Raw genomic sequence first — 27,987 nt, 5'->3', positions numbered from 1 at the left:
CCACAAATTTTACTTGACGAGGTGGGCAGCAAAAGTTTGGTTCAAGATATGTGATACATCATTGGGTATAGTTTTTAATCAAATATGCTGATGACTAACCTCAAATAATCTGTTCTAGTCCAGGACCACCATTCTTAATCTGTCTGGGGATATTCGTCACGATTTCAGAGGGACGCCTCCTTCCATGATGACGTTGCACCAATCGTAGAGCGGGATGCTGCTAAGCACCGCCTGTTTTTCTGTTGCTCCTCGAAATCAACCTTGCGTTATCAAATTGGCAAGAAACGGGTTCATCAGGCATACGAGCTGGACACATAGCTAGCTATATGAGGGTAATTTATTTCGACAGACTCAAATGTTACATGATTGACAGCTAGCTAACGCGTTAGCAGCTAGGTGGATGACAAGCCAGCGATGATCGTGGTTTTATTGTTTGCCCTGTCAAAACCGTTATTTTTAGCCAGCTAACGTTAACTTTTGCATATTCTGTCAATCATCGAGATCAACCCAAATGGCAGGTAATTGGCAGGACGCGACCTGTCAACAGGCCAAGTTGATAGCAGGTCGCCTGAATGAGCTTCTTTCCACCGGCCTAGACCTCTTGCACTCAGAACTCGGGGTGGATTTTGGAGTGAAGCCCGAGATTCCGCCATGGTTGATCATTTTAGCAGCGTGCATTGGGCTCGTGCTAATGGTGGCTATGTGGGCCTCCGCATGTCGCGGGCTCTTCAAGAAGCGACAGACCGTAATTGAAGTTGAGACCGTTGAAAGCACTAAACCAGCTTCTATCAAGACGGCAAAAGCAGAGGAACCGAAGAAAAAGAAAAGGAAACCTACAGAAAAGGTAACGTTTCCAATGTTGGCTTACTAGCTAGTTATGCTATGCTAATTTTGACAGCTCTGTCACAGTAGCTAGCTAACGTTAGTAGCCTACATTAGCATGATTCGGCTAGCTAGCTAAACCTGTCACGTGAGCCAAACTAATATTTGTTTTTAAATTAAGCCTTGTCTTCTCTTTTGCCCCACAGAAATCACAGCCAAATGGTAGTGCAGTTGCTGAGCTACAAGAGGAAGTCAGAGTGACTGAAGAAGACAACCTGCCAGTAGTGCCACATCATTCTCAAGTCAAGACAGAAAAGGCTTCTGAGGTAGGCCTAATGTTGCTTGTAGAGGCAAATGCTTGTATGCAAGCCTAGGAGACCAGTGAAACAGTTGAATCTGTTGTATACAAAACCAAGTCCGTTGTATGCAAAATAATTTCAGATATGCTTGGTTATAGCTAGCTCCATAATATCCCCATTTCTGCACTAAACAAGCCTTGAAGATTGAGAACTGGCCTTATGGCGTTTGTAATGGAGTTTTACTAGTGATGATGTGGCTTTTAGACTAGAGGCCTGCCTCCCTTAGGACTCCTCCTGTGATGTGCAGGGGCCAGCTGGCAATGTCTGTTTCACAGATTTTAACTTGCAGATGCAGCAAATCCTAAAGGATGGGACCGATGGCTTCCTCACTTAGCTAGTGTCAAGTGTGGCTCCTCCATGTTCAAATACAGCTTTCAACCCAGTTGTCTGTCAATCAATGCTCTTTATAGTTGTTTTGGCATCAATCTGCATTGAGGGGCTGACACTTAAAATATAATACTTTGTATTATGTTTATAGCGTTTGAGATTGTAAGGACCATATAGCCTATAAATTACATGTCAAAAGGCTTTTGGTAGACAGATTTAGGGGAACAGGATGGTGTATGTAATTTGAGAGAGAGAGAGAGAGATATATATATATATATATATATATATATATATATATATATACATACACACACACACACCTACCTAGTTTGACCGTGTTGACTTGATTGAGTGACTCATAACATGGCGTTTCTGTTCTAATGGTGCAGGGGGCGATGCTTCTGTATGTTACCACTTTCCATTTCTTTGCCTTGTAGCATTAATCCAACATACACGTTGAAATCTATTTATTTAGGTAAAGAACACCAAGAAGAAGCAGAAACAGGCAGTAAAGGAGGCTAAGACGGCTTCTTCTCATGGCAAGGAATTGGAGGAAGGTACGCAATACAATACCACCAACTGTTTGAATCAATTGTGCCTAGCAAAGCGCGGTGGGGGCATACATTTACAGCTAATTATTACGTCCTTTCAGGGAAATTGAAATGAGTCATATTTTAATCATGCAATCTGACAAGGTTTGGGGGGGGAGCACTGCTCTAGGATGAGCGTTCTCCCTTTCCAATCTTACCTTAACATTAGAATTATTCCACACGACTGACGACGGATCAGCTCCTAGAGAGATCACCTATGGTTACAAATATTGAGGCGGATTATTCTAATGCTTACCTTATAATAATGCACTAAATCCAGGTTGTGCAAATGTTACATCATGAAATATATTGAGGCAAAAATGTATCGGTAGCTTACAAATATCTAAATGAAACTCAATTGCATTAACATGAAATTGATTTCCATATCATTCAAATATATATGTGTGTGTAGCCTATACGGTATTTGTCTTTTAATAGTCATCTCGGTTTTCATTTGAAGCGTCTTTGTTATGCAAAAAAATGGGCAACTTTGTTTTTGTAGTCAGTCTACAAACTTCTGAAGTTATCAGCAGTCACAGAAAGACGGATAAACATCTGTGTATAAAGTGACGCGGAAGGGCAAGAAACATCTAACCATGTACTTCGCTGTTCTACGAGTGGTCTGAGGCAGTCGTTAAATAATGAGCATTTTCAAGAGCAAGTTTAGTAATGATGGTTTTGGGAAACAGCTCGGAGATGTAACGATGTTCCTAAGAAGGCTGAATGAATGAACTGAATGAACGTAGTCTTGAGATGGTTTCGGGAAACTGGGCCCAGAGCCTGGACATTCTAACAGTGGATTTGAACATGAGATGTAGGCCTATTTAACTTCCTCCCACTAACCTTCCCCATGTCTCTATCAGTATCAGGCACCTGGGAGACCAAGATCAGTAACAAGGAGAAGCGTGAGCAGCGCCGTAAAGACAAGGCCTCTGGTGACGGGTCAGGGAGCCCTGGAGGAGTGGATCCTCTGCCTAGTACTCCTCCCACAGAGTCAACCAAGGCCAGCCCCAAAGCTACAGCCCCTGGGTCTGGCTCTGAGAAGAAAGAAAAGAAGAAGAAAGGTAAAGCTAGCTAGGTCTATCACCTTATGGTATACCTCTCTGCTGGCAAAGGGCAGCAGCTGAGCAGGTCTGATAATGGTTAAAGACACCTACACTTGCACAAACTTTATGTAAACAGACTAATTTGGCATCCAGGGAGACTGCTACTCTCTGTCTTCTCCTGTTATTGAGTTCTGCTGGTCCCCTGTTGATCAGACCTGCTATAAATACAGACCCTGGAGGACTCCGAGCCCAGAGAGAGAGGTGTAGCTTCTGCTGCTTGTCAACTGCTCTGTTAGCTTGGAATCCAAACTGACATGCTCTGTTTCACCCCTGAAACAATTGAAAAACTGAGCATATCAGTTTGCGTTCCAGGCTACTGCTCTTTGTGTGTTGTCCTGCTGTCCCTTTGCAAATAGGAAATATAAATGTATATGGAAATATAGCTACAGCCTTGCCTTTAAACATGACTGTTATTTCCCCAGGAGAATCCTCCAAAACCAAAGCAGAGAAAGCAGATGCCGTCGCTGCTGTTGCCGTAGTCAGACCTCAAGGTAAAAAATATACATATTGATTCAAATTAGGTTCTGATTAAGGCTTAGGGTGAAATCAAATCATGTCCCATTTTAAGAAAAACAATTAGTTACATGCTCTTACTTGTACAGTACTTGGTTGGAGTCAATTTCTTAGGCACACTATTTAAAGTGGTGCCATTGTGTGGATGTTCTTGAAGGGTGTTAAATGTGTGTGTGTTGGTGTCAGCTATTAGCAGTGAGGAGGCTCCGGTAGTGACTGGAGAATGGACTGACCGGGCTGTGACGGCCCCAGCCCTTACCATTGTTCCTGATAAGGAGCACTGGACCACTTCTGAGAGCAACCAAGACACTGCTGTCTGGGGGCACGAGACTGAAAGTAATGATAGTAGTAATATTTCCCTGGAATATATTGCATATGTACATATTACCGTAATCAAATCAAACTTTTTGTCAAATGCAGGGAATACAGTACAATTACATTTTTACTGGCAGGAGTTTTCACTGAGGTTTTCTATTGCAATGTTGTGTTATTAGGAGGGTGGACTTATTAGGAGGCTCCCTGATAAGAGATAAAGGCTAAAGACCTGAATCTAGTCTCATTAATCAGACTAACAGTTGCCACTGCAGGTAATGAATGGGCTGACTGTTCTTTGTGGACTCCTGGTGTAGGATCACCTTTTGGCCTCTAGATGGCATGGTTTACAGTACAGACAAGTATACTGCCCTACAAAAACAAAACGCATTAACTATGAATTTGGTCAAAAATATTTTATCTGTTGTAATGGCCAGGTATATTATCTGATACGTGTGGTATTTCGTTTCCTGACACAAGAACAAGCCAGTTAATCAGAATATATAATGGAATAACAAAAATTGCTCTCTGTCTAGACAGAAAAAGACTGAAGTCAGACTTTGCAGTAAAAACAATTACTTAGTTACTTTGTTTTGCCTTTGTAGGGCAGTATAGATATTTAATCAGATTGTATAATACAAATTTAAAAAATACTAAAGGATAAAAAAAAAAATCATATGGCAATATTAGTTTGAGTATATTGGTGACAGTCTGCCATGAAGCCAAGTCGTTGTGTGTGTTCCAGCAGTGGAACCCCAGCTGCCGTGTCCCAGCCAGCCTGAGCCTCAAGTGGAAGACGAGTGGTCTGGTCTGAGTAAGTAAAACAAACCTTAACACTGGCAATAAAAGTCATTGTAGGGATTAGATCACAATGAGTAGCTATACGAGTTGCAAGGTGGTCTGTAGATCAGTGAATCTGCACAGTCCAACTGTATTGTAATCAGGAGACTGCTCTAGGAGTGAATCATAATCTCTGTCTGTATCATGTGTTGTAAAGGCTGTGTATTTGTGAGGTGTTTTAACTAGAGCTTTCCTCCGAATGTGTTTTCAGATGGTGATGGGTCTGCTGCTACAGCGGACGGGTGCTCTGACTGGAATGCACCAGCGGAGGTGTGGGGGAACTATGAGGAACTCCCTGCTCCAGTAGTGGCTGCCCTCGAGGAGCCCCTGCCAGAGACTGTCAAGGTTAGTCGCCAGTTGTGATAACACGTTTTAGGTGCCCCTCACGAGAGGTTTCTAACATCAAGGGCCTGTTCCTGGTTAAATAAATAACATGCCTTATATTTAAAAACTGTCAATATAATCTGGGGAAGTTGAGGAGAGAGAAAAACCATCTCCAGAGTTAAACAGAACATTTCATCATGGAGAGAGATGTCAGGGATTTAATTTAAATGTTGCATTTAAAAACCTCTAAATATAACCTTATGCATATGTGAGGATAGACTGACTGGTAGTGTGCACTACATCCTTGGAATATAACTAGTTTGACTGCAGTGCAACAGTTGCTTGTAAAGAGACCATGCTGTATCCTGTACAAGGTTCTGCACAGAGTAATAGTAGTGATTTGGGGATTGCTTCATTTTAAAAGCCTCTGTCAAACAAAACTGCACATTTTACATTTCAGAAGCCTTCTCGTGTAAAAAAAAAATATATATATCTGCTGCTTACTGCAAGACATTGACACAAATTTGATATATTAAACCAAAGTTGACAAAAAAAAGACACAACATTTAAAAAATATATATATTTCCAATCTTTGAATTAATACAACAAAAATGACCCCTTGTTATTATTTGGACTTTTTAAGCTCAAGTTGGGGAAAGGTTGTCAGGTTGTTGATTTAGGTTGGGCAGTCTAGATCTGTCAAATATTTGAATTAGTTTTGTACTTTGAATGTTGTTTCACAGCAGGTATCTGATGAAGAGAGAGAAAAGGCGGAGCCTGCCGCTGATGGAACTGGTAAATCTAAAAAGAAGAAAAAGAAGAAGCCAGCTGAAGATGCTGTAGTTACTGGCCAGGTAACACCGTAGACTAAGCACTTACTGGATTCCTCCTTAACAACATCATTAAAATGTTACTATAGTGATTAGTCTTATTACACAGGAAAGAGCAACTTAATTTAAACTGTTACCATCACTCATTAGAACTACATTGCGGAGTCCTTCATTGGGTCATTGCTACCTGTGGCCTTCCTGATTGGCTCATATTTGTTCTGTTTGTCTGTGATTGACAGGAGTCAGAGGAGCCAATTAAAAAGTTTGTTGCTGAGGCCAAGGTGAAGAAGCAGCCAATCCAGGAGCCTGCTGTCAAAATTGCTGCTGTGAAGGTTGGTGACACTGCTCTATAGACCTCAATGACTGTGTCAAATGGCACCCTATTCCCTAATGGTGTACTACTTTTTGATTAGGGCTCGTAAGGACTATAAAGGAAATAGGGTGCCATTTTGTTTAGGGGACCCCTGTTGGCTCAAGAGCACCCCCAGTGGTAAAAGTTCTTTAGCCTCTTTAATCTCAAGGTTTCTTCTTCCTGCAGGCAAGAGTGGAGCAACCAGTGGTGGTTCAGAACACAGCCCCCATCACACAAGTGCCACCCCAACCCGCAGAGACAGAGCCTACTGCCAAGCAGAACAGTCTACCTGCTCCAACACATAGTAAGTCTATCAGAACTATATGTGAATCACACTGGAGTCTGGTCTAGTGGTAGTGCTGCAGACCCTGGACTACGTATCTCCGCCAGCAGCTGGGGTCCGATCCCTGCATACACCTTACTTCACTTTATACTTTCCTCTTCTATATCCCCACTCATTCCTTGCTATACTATGATCACAATAGAAACACATTAATATTAAAGAAGGAATAGCTTTACCTTGCCCTCAAACCATTCAGATCTAGACAAATTAGTGGGCTGCTAGGTGTTGTTCCTGGGCAGGGCCGGCAAGTTGTTGTGTGATTGACTGGGCCACCAAGCTGCCTGCTCACCTTTTTCCTCTGAAGTGTAGCTCTTGATTTATGGAGGTGTAGGAAGCAGCTAGGCCAGGTTATTACTACCAGATGTCCCCTCTCCATTCAGTTTGATTGGCTATCCCAGCTCTGAGCTAAAGCATCAGTCCTTCTCTTTAATGTATCAATCATACAGTTGCAAAATTTCGGCAACTTTCCTTAAATCCTATTTGGAAGATTCCTGGAATAAGGTTAGGAATAAGCAGGAAGTCCAGGAAAGTTACAGAAATGTTGCAACCCTAAAAAATCAAGACTGTATACAAGCAGGGCTGCAGTTCTCGCTTGGCCTCCACTCAAACTTTTCTACAGCTGCACTGTTTCTAAATCCACTCCTGCAGGACCACACCTCCACGGGGTGCACCTTTTTGTTTCAACCCAGCTAATATCCAAGCCATTGATTGGATGATTCAGGTGGTAGTACTGGGCGAGAACAAAAATGTTCACTCCCTGGTGATCATTCTGGAATGGATTCTACACACTTCCTGCTTCTAAAGTCTTCGTTTCTGTTTTCTATTTATGATTTTTTTTTACAACCTGTGTCTTTTCTTACAAGGAGTCCCGTATTGTAAGACTATTCTCCCTGTGTGTTTTCCCCCCATAGAAAAACCTGAAGAGAGCCAGCCTTCCAAACCAGTGATGAAGAAGAAGCGGGCAAGAAGAGAAACATGAGTTGGAGTCATGAACATGAAGTTATATGCAAAATACTTTGGATAAAACAGCTGTTTATGCAACATATAAATACTTGCCCTTTTTAAAAACGGAAATATCAAACTTCTAAGTTCTGACCGGCCAGCTTCATATCCAAAATGCAGCCTGGTCAATCAGACTGGATCTAGATTAACTGTAAAGCTAAATTCTGCGATTCTGATCAATATCGTAGTGTGGGCACACATATGAAGACTGTTTTCCAATTCCAATGAATCTTTCGAACGATCATGTTTGATGATTAGACACCTAGAAAATTAATAATAAATCCTGATTTAATAGTGATTGGGATGTTATGGCTTTGAGATTAATATTATAGAGGAAGAGTCAGCCGAGTCACGTTACTGGCCTTTATTCTGCAGTCTTTGTTTGCTGTTTATATCGTTAACCATATTGGTGCAGTGACTCCTGCTCAAAGGGTCAAGTCCAACACTATAGGGTCGTGTTCAATAGGGCACATGGTAGCAAACCGTTTTGAAAGGGGAAAACTAAATAAGCGATTGCTATCTGACAAGTCCAGGTATTCCTCCCTGTTTCAGTAAATTTTGTACTGTTTGCTGTTTTATGAACACGACCCAACGGAATCATGTTTAGCATTTGGATGCAGGTGGTGTTAGTGGTATCTCTGCTGTACATGGAAAAGAAGTACTTTCAGTTACTTGCTGTTATTTTGATAATCAGTGTTGTGCTCAGACTGTGTAGTTGCTTCTACCATTGATGGCTGTTGTCCTGTCCACCTGTGGTTGATGATTCAAAAGTCCTCAACCTTTTGTAACCTCTTTGTAATAAAAACGCTTCAAGCCATATGTAAAAAATAATAAAGGCCCTTTTCTATATTTGATTTGTCTTTTATATTTCTATTGTTTTTCCTATTAATCAGTTACCTCTATTTTTCTATTTTTTTCTTTTGAGCAACTGATTGGTGTGTAGTGAAAAGTAATGTTTAGTTCTGCTGCAGACAGGATGGTTTCAAACTGCTTTAATCAATGATGTACTTGTAAAGATGCAGTAATCAGGAATACAATTTGATGCCTTAGTTGGTTGGGTTAGGCATGTGCTCTACCAACCGTTTTAATGTGTTGATTGTGTCCTATGTTGGACCATGTTTATTCTGCACCCTGACTCTTTCTCCACTAGTCTTTCTTCCTCTGGAAATGTAACGTGAATTGCTTCCATTTTTCCTGAGTGGGGAAAGTAATGTCTAGGTTGAATTATTTAAATTAATGTGTTTGATACTTGTCCTTTACCTCTGTCTTTATTGTCAGAATGTTCCAAATGCAATAGAATCAAATATGCCCTTTGTGTGAATTTCTACCATAAAGATCATAAAGGCACTATTGTGAAGCGTGAATATTCTTATTCAACATATCCCAATAAACATAGCAGGCAGCTACAGTGTAACTATTTAAATTTCCCGGCGTTGGTGAGGGATGACGGGAACACTATTCTCGAAACTAGTTACATCACCGGCTCTTGATCCTATCTAGCTCAGGTCACATGTTCCAATGTTTGCTACTTGCCTGAGTTGATCACTAGAGCCGCCGTGAGGCTTTTATCACGAATTGCCGACGACACCGCGCGCGCCGGAGAAGAAATTCACGTCGATCTATTTGGATTGTTTATCATTAACAGATACTGATATCTGTGAAGTGCCTCCTCGGATTGTACAATATGATTTCCCTGTGGGACCGATGGCATTCCACTAGATGCTGCCTGTGCTGTCATGTCCGCACGGGCACAGTTATCCTGGGTGTTTGGTATATGGTGAGCATCCACAGTCGCTATTATTCACATACCACTATTTAGATAGGCTCAACAAACAACAAAAACGGTATGTTATTATTTGTAGGACGTTTTTCCATGTTAAGTTATGTTTATCCAGCAGAAAGTAGTTTCATTGTGATTGGCTGCACGTGATAACATTTATTTAATGGATTGTTTTGTTAATTATGGACGAACAAGTTATTCCTCTAAAGTGTCAACGTAACCTAACATCATTGGGGATTAAACGTTCATACATTTTTCAGTACACGCAGCCCTTCAGGACAGGTTACAGGTCTTGTGTCACGTAGAAAGAAGCCTTTTGGCTATGGCAATAATTACTTTTCCATTATGCACATAGGGCCTAGGCATATGTATAATTAATTTAAAGGTTAACGCACTATCTCTATCCTTGTGGAGTCTTTCCATCATGTTGACATTAAATTGAATGTCAGCCTACATTGCTGAGTTAAAGAGGTGGTTCACTCAAATTATACAATTACTGTTTCCTTACCTGGAACCCAGCCAAATAGTTCCTAAGTAAGGAATCATATAATAAAGTAATTTGGGTGAATTAGTTATCCCATTTATAGAGGCTGAGCTATTAGTCTGTATCCTCCTGTCAGTCTGACTGGTCTTTATGTCTTTGAGATTAGCTGATTAATGCCATCAAATGCTTGTGGAACCTTTCCGTCATGTTGTGGTTGAACCTTTCCCTAACGTTGATCTATTCATGTGTATCGTGTTCCTATCTTGTTTGTCAGTCAAAATGTCCTTATGTCCTTTAGCTGATCAATGCGGTGGTGTTGCTCATCCTCGTCACGGCCCTGGGTGATCCTGACCAGTACCATCTGACCAGCGCTGAGCTGGCTAACGACTTGGATGACATGGATGACGCCAGTAAGTAGCCTACAGCTTTATGTCTGGGATAGATGTGTGTGACGTTGCATAGGCCTGCCCACAACTCCTTAGTAGCCTGACGGGCCAGTGTGTTTGTGCTCTAGCCAACTCCTCTCAGAGTGTATGTGATGACAATGATGGAAACTACTATGGCGTTACATATCAATGCCAAAACTACTGGTTTTATAAATCACTTTATATAATTGAAAGCAGCCAATAGTCAGTATTTCTCTCACTTCACAATAAAGCAAATCAAATCTCTGTCCGTGGGCATGCATGTCTAATGTTCAGCTGTGTTGTGTATTTTCGCAAACTTGCTAGGTCTTGCCCAGGTTGGAAGTGAACTGTAGCGGCATATGCTGGCCAAATTGACATGTCTGCCACTGGCTGTCGGTACAGTAGTGTCTGATTGAAACTGACTGAGTTGACCCAGTTCCGGTCAGATTAAGCCATCCTGTGATCCCTTTTGCCGTTGGTCCAGCTGGCCCTGCATTAGGCAGGCCATAGAAATATAATTACTAGAACGGCCATCCCTGTTCAAGTCAATGTGCCATGATAGGTGGAATGGCACATTTCTACAAGGCAGGCAGTGATTCAGTTCAGGCTAGTTACAGAACTAAAGCAGACTGGCTTTTGTTCTGTTCTGTTGGAGCAGACTACTGTGTTCTCTGGGCTGTGCACAGATGGACAGGATTACTGTGACGCTGACAGTTTGCAACATAGTATTTTTGTTTTCTGTGAAATCCACTCAATGTCATGGTATCAAGATCAGGTCACATCTACACAGAGCATTTTTACATAATCTGTGTCAAACTAGGAATGAGCTGAGTTTATTATAAACTTATAAATTACTGTGAGATTAATTCAATCACCATCCAAGGACAAAACACCAAGTGATTTTTTTCAACATTTGCTACGGTTATTAATTTATTTTAATGCAGACCTTGTATACAGTATGATTTCCCTTCTATTCCAGACATGTGTATTGCTTCAGCGATCTCGTTGCTGATGATACTAATTTCTGGGATGGCGACCTACGGTGCTTATAAGGTAAGCAAACGTCACGTCAAAAGCGTTCTGCTGTTGCTTGTACTGGTATACTATGTCTGCTCTCATAAGAATGAATACAGATTAAGACACTAGGAGGATCATCCAAATATCGTTTAAACTTTATTGTCCAAATGTAGTTAAAAAAACAACAACTTTCAAATCAAGATTTACAGACATGGTCTTGAATGGCTGGGTCCCACTAGAGTAAGTTCACCAAACCTCCCACCAGAAACACATTGATTTACGTTTAATGCATCGGTCAAAACATTTTGTTTGAATCTTCGTTTTTCAGATAGATATATTAGTCTTTGCTGCAGCTCTTCAGGTGCTATTCCCTCATGACTAACATAAAACTGTTTTTCCTGTTTCAGCAACATGCTGCTTGGATCATCCCATTCTTCTGCTACCAAGTCTTTGACTGTGCACTGAACACCCTGGTGGCTGTTAGTATTGTGGTCTACCCCAACACCATACAAGATTACCTCCAACAGCTGGTAAGAAGGACTCCAAAGTCAAACTCTTATTCTAATAAAGTGCCTGACATGACACTCTATTGCCTGTATAATGCACTAGATAGTGCACCATATAAGGAATTGGGTGCCATTTTGGATGTAGCCACCACACTCTTTACCCCCAATCTCACTGCAGCTGATTCTGACTGTCTGGTGTCACCCTCACAGCCTGAGAACTTCCCCTACAAAGAGGACATCATGGCCATGAGCAACGTGTGCCTGGTCTTCATCGTGCTCCTCTTCATCGGATGCATCCTCACCTTCAAAGTAACTGCTACTGAACTGACACACACATTGTATCATTTTCGTTACTTACTGTATGAGTGACAAAATAGTGCTTATGCTGTGTGAGAGAGGATAATGGTGCTCATCTGAGGAAGGTATTCAGGTTATTTTTATGGCAGAAACCCTTGGGGACAGACAGAGGGTCCTGCAGTGGTTCAAAAGTCTGTCAGGAGCCGTTTCACAAGGCTGGTGTTTTCATAACACTATAATGGGAGCCATTGAGGCAGTACCCTCGTCAGTGTTGCTCTTGGCCCATTCAGATTAGAGAGCTTTCACATTAGCTCTGACAAACTGTCAGATGATGCCAACTGCCAACTTCCCACCACACTATACAACTCTGTTTCATGGCATTGTAAAAGCCCCTCTAAATGGCCCGCTAGTTCTATTAGGCTGCTGCTACAGAGCTCCATAGACCATCCAAAAGGAGGGAAACAGATTGAGAGAAAGAGAATGTGGTTTATTTTGATAGACTTCAGTAAGGCTTTGTGTCACCATGTAAAACTGTGGAGATGCTTTACTGAGGCCATCTTAATGCAAATATGCTATAATAATGAGGATGACCACACGTTTCTATTACTTCTGGTTCAATCCAAAAGGAAGGGTTGATACATAGCTCAGCTGTCAGTGAGTGATAATTGTTCTGTATAGATGTTGCTACCTCTACCAGCATATCATCCACAGAGGATTGATGATTGTATATGAGTTTAGCACATTGAGTAATGTATTTTGGAATCACTTACAGAATGTCTATAGACAGTATATACCATATGGAGGTCTACAGTTTTTACTTTACATTGTTGAAGAGCCCGTAAAAGTGACAGGTGTCAATTCATTAAAGTGGTGTGTGCAGTGTGATATACAGTGCATTTGGAAAGTATGCAGACCCCTTCTCTTTTTCCACATTTTGTTACGTTACAGCCTTATTGTAAAATGTATTAAATAAAAAATGTTCATCAATGTACACACAATATCCCATAATGGCAAGCAAAACGTTTTTTTTTTTTTATGTTTGCACATTTCTTAAAAATTAAAAAACAGAAATACCTTATTTACATAAGTATTCAGACTCTTTGCTATGAGACTCGAAATTGAGCTCAGCTGCATCCTGTTTCCATTGATCATCCTTGAGATGTTTCTACTATTTGATTGGAGTCCAACTGTGGTAAATTCAATTGATTGGACATGATTTGGAAAGTCACACACCTGTCTATAAAAGGTCCCACAGTTGACCGTGCATGTCAGAGCAAAAACCAACCCATGAGGTCGAAGGAATTGTCCCCAGAGCTCTGAGACAGGATTGTGTCGAGGCACAGATCTGGGGAAGTGTACCAAAACATTTCTGCAGCATTGACGGTTCCCAAGAACACAGTGGCATCCATCATTCTTAAATGGAAGAAGTTTGGAACCACGAAGACTCTTCCTAGAGCTGGATGCCCGGCCAAACTGAGCAATCTGGGGAGAAGGGCCTTGGTCAGGGAGGTGACCAAGAACCCGATGGTCACTCTGACAGAGCTCCAGAGTTTCTCTGTGGAGATGGGAGAACCTTCCAGAAGGAGAACCATCTCTGCAGCACTCCACCAATCAGGCCTTTATGGTAGAGTTGCCAGACGGAAACCACTCCTCAGTAAAAGGCACATGACAACACTTGGAGTTTGCCGAAAGGCACCTAATGAACTCTGACCATGAGAAACAAGATTCTCAGGTCTGATGAAACCAAGATTGAACTCTTTGGCCTGAATGCCAAGTGTCACGTCTGGAGGAAACCTGGCACCATCGCTACGGTGAAGCATGGTGGTGGCAGCATCATGCTGTGAGGATGTTTTTAAGGGGCAGGGACTGGGCGACTAGTCAGGATCGAGGAAAAGATGAACGGAGCAAAGTACAGAGAGATCCTTGATGAAAACCTGCTCCAGAGCACTCAGGACCTCAGACTGGGACGAAGGTTCACCTTCCTACAGGACAATGACCTAAGCACACAGGCAAGACAACGCAGGAGTGGCTTCGGGACAATTGTCTGAATGTCCTTGAGTGGCCCAGCCAGAGCCCAGACTTGAACCCGACCTGAAAATAGCTGTGCAGCGACTCTCCCCATCTAACCTGACAGAGCTTGAGAGAATCTGCAGCTTGTAGAATCATACCCAAGAAGACTCAAGGCTTTAAGCGCTGCCAAAGGTGCTTCAACACAGTGCTGAGTAAAGGGTCTGAAAACGTATGTAAATGTTATCGCTCTCTCTCTCTCTCTCTCTCTCTATATATATATATATACACTGCTCAAAAAAATAAAGGGAACACTTAAACAACACAATGTAACTCCAAGTCAATCACACTTCTGTGAAATCAAACTGTTCACTTAGGAAGCAACACTGATTGACAATAAATGTAACATGCTGTTGTGCAAATGGAATAGACAAAAGGTGGAAATTATAGGCAATTAGTAAGACACCCCCAAAAAAGGAATGGTTCTGCAGGTGGTGACCACAGACCACTTCTCAGTTCCTATGCTTCCTGGCTGATGTTTTGGTCACTTTTGAATGCTGGCGGTGCTTTCACTCTAGTGGTAGCATGAGACGGAGTCTACACCCACACAAGTGGCTCAGGTAGTGCAGTTCATCCAGGATGGCACATCAATGCGAGCTGTGGCAAGAAGGTTTGCTGTGTCTGTCAGCGTAGTGTCCAGAGCATGGAGGCGCTACCAGGAGACAGGCCAGTACATCAGGAGACGTGGAGGAGGCCGTAGGAGGGCAACAACCCAGCAGCAGGACCGCTACCTCCGCCTTTGTGCAAGGAGGTGCACTGCCAGAGCCCTCCAAAATGATCTCCAGCAGGCCACAAATGTGCATGTGTCAGCATATGGTCTCACAAGGGGTCTGAGGATCTCATCTCGGTACCTAATGGCAGTCAGGCTACCTCTGGCGAGCACATGGAGGGCTGTGCGGCCCCACAAAGAAATGCCACCGCACACCATGACTGACCCACCGCCAAACCGGTCATGCTGGAGGATGTTGCAGGCAGCAGAACGTTCTCCACGGCGTCTCCAGACTCTGTCACATGTGCTCATGTGCTCAGTGTGAACCTGCTTTCATCTGTGAAGAGCACAGGGCGCCAGTGGCGAATTTGCCAATCTTGGTGTTCTCTGGCAAATGCCAAACGTCCTGCACGGTGTTGGGCTGTAAGCACAACCCCCACCTGTGGACGTCGGGCTCTCATACCACCCTCATGGAGTCTGTTTCTGACCGTTTGAGCAGACACATGCACATTTGTGGCCTGCTGGAGGTCATTTTGCAGGGCTCTGGCAGTGCACCTCCTTGCCCAAAGGCGGAGGTAGCGGTCCTGCTGCTGGGTTGTTGCCCTCCTACGGCCTCCTCCACGTCTCCTGATGTACTGGCCTGTCTCCTGGTAGCGCCTCCATGCTCTGGACACTACGCTGACAGACACAGCAAACCTTTTTGCCACAGCTTGCATTGATGTGCCATCCTGGATGAACTGCACTACCTGAGCCACTTGTGTGGGTTGTAGACTCCGTCTCATGCTACCACTAGAGTGAAAGCACCGCCAGCATTCAAAAGTGACCAAAACATCAGCCAGGAAGCATAGGAACGGAGAAGTGGTCTGTGGTCACCACCTGCAGAACCATTCCTTTTTTGGGGGTGTCTTACTAATTGCCTATAATTTCCACCTTTTGTCTATTCCATTTGCACAACAGCATGTGAAATTTATTGTCAATCAGTGTTGCTTCCTAAGTGGACAGTTTGATTTCACAGAAGTGTGATTGACTTGGAGTTACATTGTGTTGTTTAAGTGTTCCATTTATTTTTTTGAGCAGTGTATATATATTTATATATATATACAGTTGAAGTCAGAAGTTTACATACACTTAGGTTGGAGTCATTAAAACTCGTTTTACAACCACTCCACACAGTTCTTGTTAACAAACTATACTTTCGGCAAGTCGGTTAGGACATCTACTTTGCATGACACAAGTAATTTTTCCAACAATTGTTTACAGACAGATTATTTCACTGAAATTCACTGTATCACAATTCCAGTGGGTCAGAAGTTTACATACACTAAGTTGACTGTGCCTTTAAACCGCTTGGAAAAGTCCAGAAAATGATGTCTTGGCTTTAGAAGCCTCTGACAGGCTAATTGACATCATTTGAGTCAATTTGAGGTGTACCTGTGGATGTATTTCAAGGCCTACCTTCAAACTCAGTGCCTCTTTGCTTGACATCATGGGAAAATCAAAAGAAATCAGCTCTCAGGAAAAAAAATTGTAGACCTCCACAAGTCTGCTTCATCCTTGGAGCAATTTCCAAACACCTGAATGTACCACGTTCATCTGTACAAACAATAGTATGCAAGTATAAACACCATGGGACCACGCAGCCGTCATACCGCTCAGAAAGGAGACACGTTCTGTTTCCTAGAGATGAACATATTTTGGTGCGAAAAGTGCAAACCAATCCCAGAACAACAGCAAAGGACCTTGTGAAGATGCTGTTGGAAACAGGTAAAAAAGTATCATAATCCACAGTAAAACAAGTCCTATATCGACATAACCTGAAAGGCCGCTCAGCAAGGAAGAAGCCACTACTCAAAAACCGCCATAAAAAATCTAGACTACGGATTGCAACTGCACATGGGGACAAAGATCGTACTTTTTGGAGAAATGTCCTCTTGTCTGATGAAACAAAAATAGAACTGTTTGGCCATTATGTTTGGAGGAAAAAGGGGGAGGCTTGCAAGCCGAAGAACACCATCCCAACCGAGAAGCACGGGGGTGGCAGCATCATATTGTGGGGGTGCTTTACTGCAGGAGGGACTGGTGCACTTCACAAAATAGATGGCTTCATGAGGCAGGAAAATTATGTTGATATATGTAAGCAACATCAAGACATCAGTCAGGAAGTAAAAGCTTGGTCGCAAATGGATCTCCCAAATGGACAATGACCCCAAGCATACTTCCAAAGTTGTTGCAAAATGGCTTAAGGACAAAAAAAAGTCAAGATATTGGAGTGGCCATCACAAAGCCCTGACCTCAATCCTATAGAAGATTTGTGGGCAGAATTGAAAAAGCGTGTGCAAGCAAGAAGGCCTACAAACCTGACTCAGTTACACCAGCTCTGTCAGGAGGAATGTTCCAAAATTCACCTAATTTATTGTGGAAGGCTACCCGAAACATTTGACCCAAGTTAAAGAATTTAAAGGCAATGCTACCAAATACTAATTGAGTGTATGTAAGCTTCTGACCCACTGGGAATGTGATGGATTAAATAAAAGCTGAAATAAATCATTCTCTCTACTATTATTCTGACATTTCACATTCTTAAAATGTGGTGATCCTAACTGACCTAAGATGGAATTTTTACTTGGATTAAATGTCAGGAATTGTAAAAAACTGAGTTTAAATGTATTCTGCTAAGGTGTATGTAAACTTCTCACTCCAACTATATATATGCACGCACGCATGCACGCCACACGCACACACGTGTGTTTGTTAAATGTATGTCAATGTGTGTGTGTATGTATATACATATGTGTGTGTATATATATATATATATATATATATATATATATATATATATATATATATATATATATATACACAGTGGGGAGAACAAGTATTTGTTACACTGCCGATTTTGCAGGTTTTCCTACTTACAAAGCATGTAGAGGTCTAATTTTTATCATAGGTACACTTCAGCTGTGAGAGACGGAATCTAAAACAAAAATCCAGAAAATCACATTGTATGATTTTTAAGTAATTCAATTGCATTTTATTGCATGACAAGTATTGATACATCAGAAAAGCATTACTTAATATTTGGTACAGAAAACTTTGTTTGCAATTACAGAGATCATACGTTTCCTGTAGTTCTTGACCAGGTTTGCACACACTGCAGCAGGGATTTTGGCCCACTCCTCCATACAGACCTTCTCCAGATCCTTCAGGTTTCGGGGCTGTCGCTGGGCAATACGGACTTTCAGCTCCCTCCAAAGATTTTCTATTGGGTTCAGGTCTGGAGACTGGCTTGGCCACTCCAGGACCTTGAGATGCTTCTTAAGGAGCCACTCCTTAGTTGCCCTGGCTGTGTGTTTCGGGTTGTTGTCATGCTGGAAGACCCAGCAACGACCAATCTTCAATGCTCTTACTGAGGGAAGGAGGTTGTTGGACAAGATCTCGTGATACATGGCCCCATCCATCCTCCCCTCAATACTGTGCAGTCGTCCTGTCCCCTTTGCAGAAAAGCATCCCCAAAGAATGATGTTTCCACCTCCATGCTTCATGGTTGGGATGGTGTTCCTGGGGTTGTACTCATCCTTCTTCTTCCTCCAAACACGGCGAGTGGAGTTTAGACCAAAAAGCTCTATTTTTGTCTCATCAGACCACATGACCTTCTCCCATTCCTCCTCTGGATCATCCAGATGGTCATTGGCAAACTTCAGACGGGCCTGGACATGCGCTGGCTTGACCAGGGGGACCTTGCGTGCGCTGCAGGATTTTAATCCATGACGGCGTAGTGTGTTACTAATGGTTTTCTTTGAGACTGTGGTCCCAGCTCTCTTCAGGTCATTGACCAGGTCCTGCCGTGTAGTTCTGGGCTGATCCCTCACCTTCCTCATGATCATTGATGCCCCACGAGGTGAGATCTTGCATGGAGCCCCAGACCGAGGGTGATTGACCGTCATCTTGAACTTCTTCCATTTTCTAATAATTGCGCCAACAGTTATTGCCATCTCACCAAGCTGCTTGCCTATTGTCCTGTAGCCCATCCCAGCCTTGTGTAGGTCTACAATTGTATCCCTGATGTCCTTACACAGCTCTCTGGTCTTGGCCAGTGTGGAGAGGTTGGAGTCTGTTTGAATGAGTGTGTGGACAGGTGTCTTTTATACAGGTAACGAGTTCAAACAGGTGCAGTTAATACAGGTAATGAGTGGAGAACAGGAGGACTTCTTAAAGAAAAACTAACAGGTCTGTGAGCCGGAATTCTTACTGGTTGGTAGGTGATCAAATACTTATGTCATGCAATAAAATGCAAATTAATTACTTAAAAATCATACAATGTGATTTTCTGTATTTTTGTTTTAGATTCCATCTCTCACAGTTGAAGTGTACCTATGATAAAAATTACAGACCTCTACATGCTTTAGTAGGAAAACCTGCAAAATCGTCAGTGTATCAAATACTTGTTCTCCCCACTGTATATGTGTGTGTGTGCGCAAATTCTAAAAACCAGTTTTTGCTTTGTCATTATGGGGTATTGTGTGTAGATTGACGAAGGGACACACACACAATTTAATCAATTTTAGAAAATGTGGAAAAAGTCAAGAGGTCTGAATACTTTCCGAATGCACTGTGTATATATACAGCTGAGCTCAGTCCCAGTCTGTCTTATAGGAGCCAACTGCTTTACCAGATGGTGTTGTTTGGCTGGACAGGACAGAACCCCCAGAAAGCTACTGTACTGCTCACTGAGCATGATGATGTCAGGGAACAATGAGAGCTTGTTTTTGTACCACTCTCCTGAATGAGCTGTACTATACCTTTCTGCAGTGGACTGGACATTGAGTCTTGTAATTTTTTGAATGAATGAATCCCCTCTGCATTGGGCTAGAGATTGAGTCTTAACACTTTCTGAATTAATTATACAGTACCCCTTTGGATTAAATTGAGCCTTTAACAGATACTGTACCTTTAAATCATGTCAGCTGTTGATAAAGTTATTTTCTTTTATGTCTTTGATAATGGTTTTCCCTTTGCAGGCATACCTGATAGTGTGTGTGTGGAACTGCTACCGGTATGTGCGTGCAAGAAGCACCACAGAAGTCCTGATATACGTCACTACTAATGACACCACGGTAAGTCACAGGATACAAGCATCTCTTTCAATTGCTGTACAGTACATGAATGACAAGTCCTACATTATAAGATGGTGGGTTCGTTTTTGTATTTTATACTAGTCTGCTGTAGTTACTACAGTGTAATGAAATTTCCTCTGTTCAGTTAGTTGGGTTTGAAGAAACTGACATATACTCCAGACAAACCACCTCTGAATGCTAGCTACCTTTTTGACAGTTATGTGTATCCACAAATATTGACATTGCTTTTACTCCTACAATATTATGTTGTAATTTCCAACTCAAACAGCAGCTGAAAAATGTACTGTTTCTGTTATTCACTCTAACCCTTTGCTTGCAAAGTTGAAACAATCTAGACATTTACCAGTGCTGTACTATCATAATATATCTCTTTGTATTCATATGATACATTTTAATTTATTTATTTCACCTTTATTTAACCAGGTAGGCAAGTTGAGAACGAGTTCTCATTTGCAACTGCGACCTGGCCAAGATAAAGCAAAGCAGTTCGACACATACAACAACACGGAGTTACACATGGAGTAAAACAAACATACAGTCAATAATACAGTAGAAAAAGAAGTCTATATACAATGTGAGCAAATGAGGTGAGATAAGGGAGGTAAAGGCAAAAAAAGGCCATGGTGGCGAAGTAAATACAATATAGCAAGTTAAACACTGGTAGATTTGCAGTGGAAGAATGTGCAAAGTAGAGATAGAAATAATGGGGTGCAAAATAAATAAATACAGTAGTGGGAGAGGTAGTTGTTTGGGCTAAATTATAGATGGGCTATGTACAGGTGCAGTAATCTGTGAGCTGCTCTGACAGCTGGTGCTTAAAGCTAGTGAGGGAGATAAGTGTTTCCAGTTTCAGAGATTTTTGTAGTTCATTCCAGTCATTGGCAGCAGAGAACTGGAAGGAGAGGCGGCCAAAGGAAGAATTGGTTTTGGGGGTGACCAGAGAAATATACCTGCTGGAGCGCGTGCTACAGGTGGGTGCTGCTATGGTGACCAGCGAGCTGAGATAAGGGGGGACTTTACCTAGCAGGGTCTTGTAGATGACCTGGAGCCAGTGGGTTTGGCGACGAGTATGAAGCGAGGGCCAGCCAACGAGAGCGTACAGGTCGCAGTGGTGGGTAGTATATGGGGCTTTGGTGACAAAACGGATGGCACTGTGATAGACTGCATCCAATTTATTGAGTAGGGTATTGGAGGCTATTTTGTAAATGACATTGCCGAAGTCGAGGATCGGTAGGATGTTCAGTTTTACAAGGGTCTGTTTGGCAGCATGAGTGAAGGATGCTTTGTTGTGAAATAGGAAGCCAATTCTAGATTTAACTTTGGATTGGAGATGTTTGATGTGAGTCTGGAAGGAGAGTTTACAGTCTAACCAGACACCTTGGTATTTGTAGTTGTCCACATATTCTAAGTCAGAACCGTCCAGAGTAGTGATGTAGTGACATCTCATCTATTCTATAATTACCTATCCCTCCCTTCTTCATTAACTCCCTCTGCTTTGTGCTTTGCATTCTGGAGAAAGTACAAATCATAAATCTATCATAAAGCATTTATCTTATCTTGGTGTGATGCTATTGTGTGTTTACAAAGAAAACATAGAAACCTCATAACCAATGGAAAAATGATTCACTTATTATAGGTCACTGATCAGGTTCATATTATGCGTAGGTTAGGTTCCCCTCAAGACAGTGAGGGAGAGAGCATTCCAACATTAAAGCCATCATGTCAGAGTAGGAAGGGAGTATAAAGTTGTAGTCAGTTGGGCTGTAGTAAGAGGCTTTGCTTGGATGAGCCCGGAAAAAATTCCACACTGGCAAACTCATTAATATGGCTACAGTACATTGGCCACCTACTCAATGAAAAGCTCTCGGTCTGTCTCTCTCTCTCTCTCTCTCTCCTACTGGTATCATATAGCCCAAGCGTGGCCACCTGGCCGCTTATCCTCTGCTTCCGCTGCAGATATTACAACACGTTATCCAATGGTGAACAAGGGGAGGGGAGAAATGCAGCCTGAAAACATGGCGTTAGCGAGGGGAGGATCTGGTTTAGCTGTCAGATCATTGCAGCACTGCTCATCCAGCTAGCCTGGGGGAAGAGGATTACTGTGTGATGTCACAATTCAGGTGTAGGAGAGGAGAGTGAGGGGTTGTCAACAGTGTTTGTACCTCTACGATGAGAGTCAGAACAATACCATTATCAGGACTTTTTGTTCTACCAGTATAATGTGTCACTATATAATGTTGCAATTGACAAGAGTTTGATATCCAAAAGGGATGAAGTAGGTTTATGTAAATTGGATATGTATTTGTGCCCAGAATATAAACCTTAAATTCAAAGCCACTACGAATGGCTCATGATGCTCATGATTTGTTTTGAACATGTAGAGCACAGGTCAGGTACAGTGTGGCCCGCGGGCCAAAACCGTCTTGCAAGTTTTCAAAGTTTTCTTTGTTCTGACCCCCAAAAGTTTTATCACCAGGAATTCAGCTTAAAATCTGTTCAAGTATTTCCACCCCCCCACCCCCCCCCCAAATAGACATATGTGATACAATCTCTTTTTGGGCTTAGTTGTGGTCAATTTGCAGCATACAAATTATTTTTATGTTCCGCCCCAGACCATCCCACCAAAAATCGGAATCTAGTTTTTGTACCATGTTGTGTTGCTACCATGTTGTTGTCATGTTGTGTTGCTGCCATGTTGTGTTGTTGTCTTAGGTCTCTCTTTATGTAGTGGTGTCTCTTGTCGTGATGTATGTTTTGTCATACTTTATTTTTTTGTTGTACCGTCCCTGCAGGAGGCCTTTTGCCTATTGGTAGGCCGTCATTGTAAATTAGAATTTGTACTTCATTGACTTGCCTATTTAAAGAAAAAATAATTGCCTACCCCTGATGTAGAGGAATGACGTGATGTTTTGGTCTAGAGAAGCTGAGTCCCTTCTGGTGCTTCTTATGTGTAAAACACCTTAGCTATAAAGGGACTGGACGAGACTGCTCTTTTTAACCATTCAAATCATTAGTCAAATGTGCTAGAAAAACAACATTCTGCATGTCATGCTTTCCGTAGGTCTAGTGGTCAGAAAATATTCTGGTATAATAGTTTTCTGATTCCCTACTTCTCTCCTGAAGTGTACACTCACTCACTCCCCTCCTAAACTTAAATGCTGTGGATTAAGTGATTTACAGGGAGTTTCCTACACCAGTCCATTCCTTTCAAATCTATAGTGGGGATTGCCTGAGTGTACACTTCATGGATAAAGGTAGACTGCAGCCATCTGTGTATTATTGACAGGTTATTATAAACAGGGACACTGCGTTGCCTTCCGACAGGTGGCGTCACTCCTACACGACGCTAAGCCCTCGATCAGAGCAGATGGAGTCGCGCTATCTGACGTAAGACAATAATGGGGATAGCCTACTGTAGATGTGATGTCTTCCACATTAGGAAAGTCGGTATGTCTGGACTCAGCGGAGCCACCGAGGGGGCGGTTTTCTGGACACACATTGCTTTTTAGTCCAGGACTAGACCTAATCTGTGTCCGGGAAACCACCCCATGAAGTATAGCTTCAGGACATTAAGCACAATGTGTAGTGTTACATCATTGGTCTGAGATCAGAAAGGTCCACCATGACATGGACTCCAGTCTGGACTGTCATGCCATTATGCCCCTAACCAGTGCCTTACTGTTGTGTGTGAGGATGACAATGGCATACTCTAACCATATTTTACAGTATCCTCTGCCGGTGTTGTCCATTGAAAATGCATTGAATCATAGATGTTGCCTACAGTATGTCTCTGTGTTAGTAGGAAAACCAGGATGGGTTACATACATCTGAGACACACACACACACACATGGCCAGACATTTCCCATGATAGTATTTGGTTGGTTCCCCAGAGAGAGAGTGTAGTAGTCTGAAGAGGGAACATCTGAGACGGAGGTCTACTTTACCTCATCAAAGACATAGAGGAACTGGCTGACTGAACCTGACTCATGTCAGTCAGATAGGATGTGAATGTGGTCTGCAGTGGACTTGCCTTGCTGCCTGAGAACCACAGTCACAGCCTGGAATCCAAACTGTTTCACTTCACTGATTTCAGTCTGGACCTGCTCCAATAGACTTGGATCGCATTCATTCATGGCCTTCTCAATAGATTTGGCCTCTCAATAGACTTGTACCACATTCATGCACGGCCTCCCTTTCTCCCTCTTTAATCTTCTCTCATCTCTCTATTCTCCCATCCAGACTATTTTAAGATCATTACAGATCTGTTTTGAAATCCTCTGTCATCCTCTATATATGACCATCGTGTCACTTCCGGGAGCTCACACTATTTTCACTTTATCCTCAAGAGTATATTTGACCAACTGCTGTTTGGAATTAGACCAATACGCAGCCTATTATATTACTGCTTGTAGTCTTTGCCAGTGACAAAAACCAATATATTCGAAACCATGTCAAACAGTTAAATAGCACTTTGATGTCTGTTGTCAGTCACACATTAGAAGACTCTGGTTTTGATCACCCTTTATTCTGTATCCCCAGGTACTGTTACCCCCATACGATGACACCATGGCTATTCCATCATCCAAGAACGCTCCTCCCCCCTACGGGGCACCCTACATAGCATGAAGAACCTGGGACGCTGTTCTGCTGACGGACTGGACCCCCTTGTTACTACAGCAGCCAGACCTGGGCAACAAATATTATATGTTTTCTTTCCAATACGTTATGCATTTTATAGTTGGCATTTGATAACTGTCACACTGGGTGTGTAGTGTTAGCAGTATTTTAATAAAAAATAAAAAATGTTTTGTAATAATTTGACCCAGGCCCCAATACTACTGATTCTTTCTAGAGAATTTTACCTATACACATTTACTTACTACTTACCTGTTACTGTGATACTGTTTAACATTATAATGTTTGGAATTATTTATTTTCACTGATCTACAGTTGAAACATCGAGCAGGAAAGAGTTAAAATATGAGAGCGCTAGTAGTGAGTGTAATAGAGGATATATATATATATTTTTCTTGCATGTACTAAGCTGTACTTCTACATGTTCTCTACTGTCAGTCCTAGTTCAAAGGCCACCCACCAGAAACGTGTTTTCATGGTCTAAGTACACATCCTCAGGGGTGTGTACTTAGTCCCCTCCTGTATTTCCTGTTCACCCACGACTGCGTGGCCAAACACAACTCCAACACCATCATTAAGTTTGCTGACGACACAACAGTGGAAGGCCTGATCACCGACAACGATGAGATGGCCTATAGGGAGGAGGTCAGAGAACTGGCAGTGTGGTGCCAGGTCAACAACCTCTCCCTCAATGTGAGCAAGACAAAGGAGCTGATCGTTGACTACAGGAAAAAAAGGTCCGAACAGGTCTCCATTAACATCGACGGGGCTGAAGTGGAGCGGGTTGAGAGTTTCAAGTTCCTTGGTGTCCACATCACCAAACACACCACATGGTCCAAACACACCAAGACAGTTGTGAAGAGGGCACGACAAAACCTTTTCCCCCTCAGGAGACTGAAAAGATTTGGCATAGGTCCCCAGATCCTCAAAAGGTTCTACAGCTGCACCATCGAGAGCATCCTGACCGGTTGCATCACCGCCTGGTATGGCAACTGCTCGGTATCTGGTCGTAAGGCACTACAGAGGGTAGTGCGAACGGCCCGGTACATCACTGGGGCCAAGCTTCCTGCCATTCAGGACCTATATAATAGGCGGTGTCAGAGGAAAGCCCATTAAAATTGTCAGACTCCAGTCACCCAAGTTATAGAGTCTAGGTCTAGGACCAAAAGCCTCCTCTTGGACCAAAAGCCTCCTCAACAGCTTCTCCCCCCAAGCCATTAGACTGCTGAACAATTCATACAAATTGCCACTGGACAATTTACATTGACCCCCCCCACTGTACACTGCTGCTACTCGCTGTTTGTTTGTTACCTGTGCATAGTCAATTCGCCCCCACCTACATGTACAGATTACCTCAATTAGCCTGAACTTATGCACACTGACTTGGTACCAGTGCCCCTGTATATAGCCTCGTTATTGTTATTCTTGTGTTACTTTTTATTATTACTTTTTATTTTAGCCTACTTGGTAAATATTTACTTCTTCGTGAACTGCACTGTTGCTTAGGGCTTGTAAGTAAGCATTTCACGGTAAAGTCTACACTTGTTGTATTCGGCGCATGGGGCAAATAATGTTTGATTTGATATGAAGCAAGTACTTGTGAGAGACCTACACAAATCAAATCAGGCACTGCAACCCCCCCAAAAAAATATATTTACTGCCCATGATTTAGGCTGGTCCCTGAGCTGTATGTGCATTGTCAGATTGCAGTCAGAGGAGTTGGCTAAAGCACATACAGATCTGGAAACAGGCAACTGAGGATTGTATCCTTGACTCAAAATATTTATTTGTTCTGCCCATGATCACTGTTGGTTGTTGGATGGCCTTTACAAACAACTTCCTTTCTGATAGGGTGCACTGAGAGAATGTATGAAGTGTTGCTATGCAAGGAAGGATTACAAAGAGTCAAAGCACCTGCCTGTAATCTAACTGAGATGATCGAAGAGCAGAAGTCATATCACCAAGTTACTGGGTACGTTATAGTTGTGTGTATAGAAAACTGTCATTATCCTGAATTATTACAACAGGACTGTGTTGAGTTGACATTTCTTTATTTTTAAGGTTGAGTTTTATGACTTGTACATTTGATCTTATATCTGTGTTGTTTCCAATAAAGGAAAAAGTGGTGGTCTTGTTTTTTAATTAAGGCAATGTAAGGGGACTGGTCTGCTCTGCCAGATGCAGTTAATGGCAAGCTGTTCCCCAAACGGGGGATGTCCTCTGAGGACTCAGTCACATTTAACCATCTGCTGCTGCAGCAGCATAAAAAGACACAGAAGTTATATTTATTTGTCTATTAAAAACACATTTCATTGATGGACAGGTATTTTGTTTTTATTTTGGATTCATAAGTATGCTGTGTGTTGTATTTACTGTGCATCTCATTTTACTATGTTGTACACTTTATCACTTCTAAGGCAGGGGCTATGGTTCTGTTTTTCAAATGGGGTTTGAGACAAATCCAGTGTAGTATTATTGTGTTACATTACGTCACTGATTGGTAGGCCTATGAGATGAAAAGTCAAGGACTAAAAGGCCTCGTTTTTTCTTCGACTGGCACTAATTCTGTCATCATTTCCTTACCTCATAAACCTGAGTAATGGAAATTCTCTAGGAAACTTGGAAACTATTTGGCCATTGACTTTAAGAGCTGTTAGGGCCATAACGTTGTCATTGTAAGACAGGTAGCCTGTTTTCAGGATGATTGACGTTAAGAGCACTGAAAGCACTGCTTCAGACCCTTTTCCATAAACTGCTGCCTTACTGTTTCCTTCTGTTCATTGTGGGGAGTTCACCCTGATGTCTTCCAGGTACAGTAACCTCCTTACACTGTAGCTTGGACCGCCATTGGACCAGGACCACAGTACAATAGTTGAACTATCTGACCATTTGGCAAAACCAATATGCTTGTCATTTGGGGCGGCAGGGTAGCGGTTAGAGCGTTGGACTTGCAACCGAAAGGTACAAGGTTACAAGTTCAAATCCCCGAGCTGACAAGGTACAAATCTGTTATTCTGCCCCTGAACAGGCAGTTAACCCACTGTTCCTAGGCCGTCATTGAAAATAAGAATTTGTTCTTAACTGACTTGCCTAGTTAAATAAAGGTAAAATAAATAAATTTACTTTGAGAAAGGTACAATACAGTTGAGTTGTAGACACACTTATCACCTTTTCACAATGATATTTGTCAGATGTAAGAACAATAGATGGGATATCTGTTTGAATATTG

General features: G+C 42.3%; 2 protein-coding genes across 4 annotated transcripts; both read left to right on the top strand.

Annotated features, from left to right (window-relative positions):
- Window positions 1–223: 223 nt before the first annotated feature.
- Window positions 224–8,569, top strand: LOC129837538 (protein LYRIC-like). 2 transcript variants are annotated; one of them, XM_055903808.1, is made up of 12 exons: window positions 224–844; window positions 1,029–1,148; window positions 1,984–2,065; window positions 2,962–3,162; window positions 3,627–3,695; window positions 3,904–4,053; window positions 4,778–4,843; window positions 5,081–5,214; window positions 5,937–6,047; window positions 6,263–6,355; window positions 6,562–6,679; window positions 7,630–8,569. In XM_055903808.1, exons 1-12 carry the CDS (start codon window positions 512–514, stop codon window positions 7,695–7,697), a joined length of 1,545 nt encoding a protein of 514 aa, XP_055759783.1. In that variant the 5' UTR covers window positions 224–511; the 3' UTR covers window positions 7,698–8,569. The 2 variants fall into 2 exon arrangements, with proteins under 2 accessions (XP_055759783.1, XP_055759782.1); XM_055903807.1 differs by having other exon boundaries at window positions 4,775–4,843.
- Window positions 8,570–9,209: 640 nt separating this feature from the next.
- Window positions 9,210–27,074, top strand: LOC129837359 (lysosomal-associated transmembrane protein 4B-like). 2 transcript variants are annotated; one of them, XM_055903461.1, is made up of 8 exons: window positions 9,210–9,497; window positions 10,283–10,394; window positions 11,371–11,444; window positions 11,816–11,938; window positions 12,125–12,223; window positions 20,006–20,101; window positions 23,447–23,509; window positions 24,663–27,074. In XM_055903461.1, the coding sequence occupies exons 1-8, from the start codon at window positions 9,405–9,407 to the stop codon at window positions 24,747–24,749; spliced, it is 747 nt and encodes a 248-aa protein (XP_055759436.1). In that variant the 5' UTR covers window positions 9,210–9,404; the 3' UTR covers window positions 24,750–27,074. The 2 variants fall into 2 exon arrangements, with proteins under 2 accessions (XP_055759436.1, XP_055759437.1); XM_055903462.1 differs by lacking the exon at window positions 23,447–23,509 and having other exon boundaries at window positions 9,214–9,497.
- Window positions 27,075–27,987: the final 913 nt, after the last annotated feature.

Source organism: Salvelinus fontinalis, chromosome 38 (genome assembly GCF_029448725.1).
Source record: "Salvelinus fontinalis isolate EN_2023a chromosome 38, ASM2944872v1, whole genome shotgun sequence".
Lineage (NCBI taxonomy): Eukaryota > Metazoa > Chordata > Actinopteri > Salmoniformes > Salmonidae > Salvelinus > Salvelinus fontinalis.
The sequence above is the reverse complement of the archived record's forward strand: the minus strand, read 5'-3'. Positions and strand labels throughout refer to the sequence as shown.

Excerpts from the sequence above, each read along its gene's own strand:
- LOC129837359 (XM_055903461.1), top strand. The coding sequence starts at position 9,405 with ATGATTTCCCTGTGGGACCGATGGCATTCCACTAGATGCTGCCTGTGC. Across the intron at positions 12,224-20,005 it reads GATGCATCCTCACCTTCAAA|GCATACCTGATAGTGTGTGT; the intron begins GTAACTGCTACT and ends TTCCCTTTGCAG. Across the intron at positions 20,102-23,446 it reads TCACTACTAATGACACCACG|GTGGCGTCACTCCTACACGA; the intron begins GTAAGTCACAGG and ends GCCTTCCGACAG.
- LOC129837538 (XM_055903807.1), top strand. The coding sequence starts at position 512 with ATGGCAGGTAATTGGCAGGACGCGACCTGTCAACAGGCCAAGTTGATA. Across the intron at positions 845-1,028 it reads AAAGGAAACCTACAGAAAAG|AAATCACAGCCAAATGGTAG; the intron begins GTAACGTTTCCA and ends TTTGCCCCACAG. Across the intron at positions 1,149-1,983 it reads AGACAGAAAAGGCTTCTGAG|GTAAAGAACACCAAGAAGAA; the intron begins GTAGGCCTAATG and ends CTATTTATTTAG.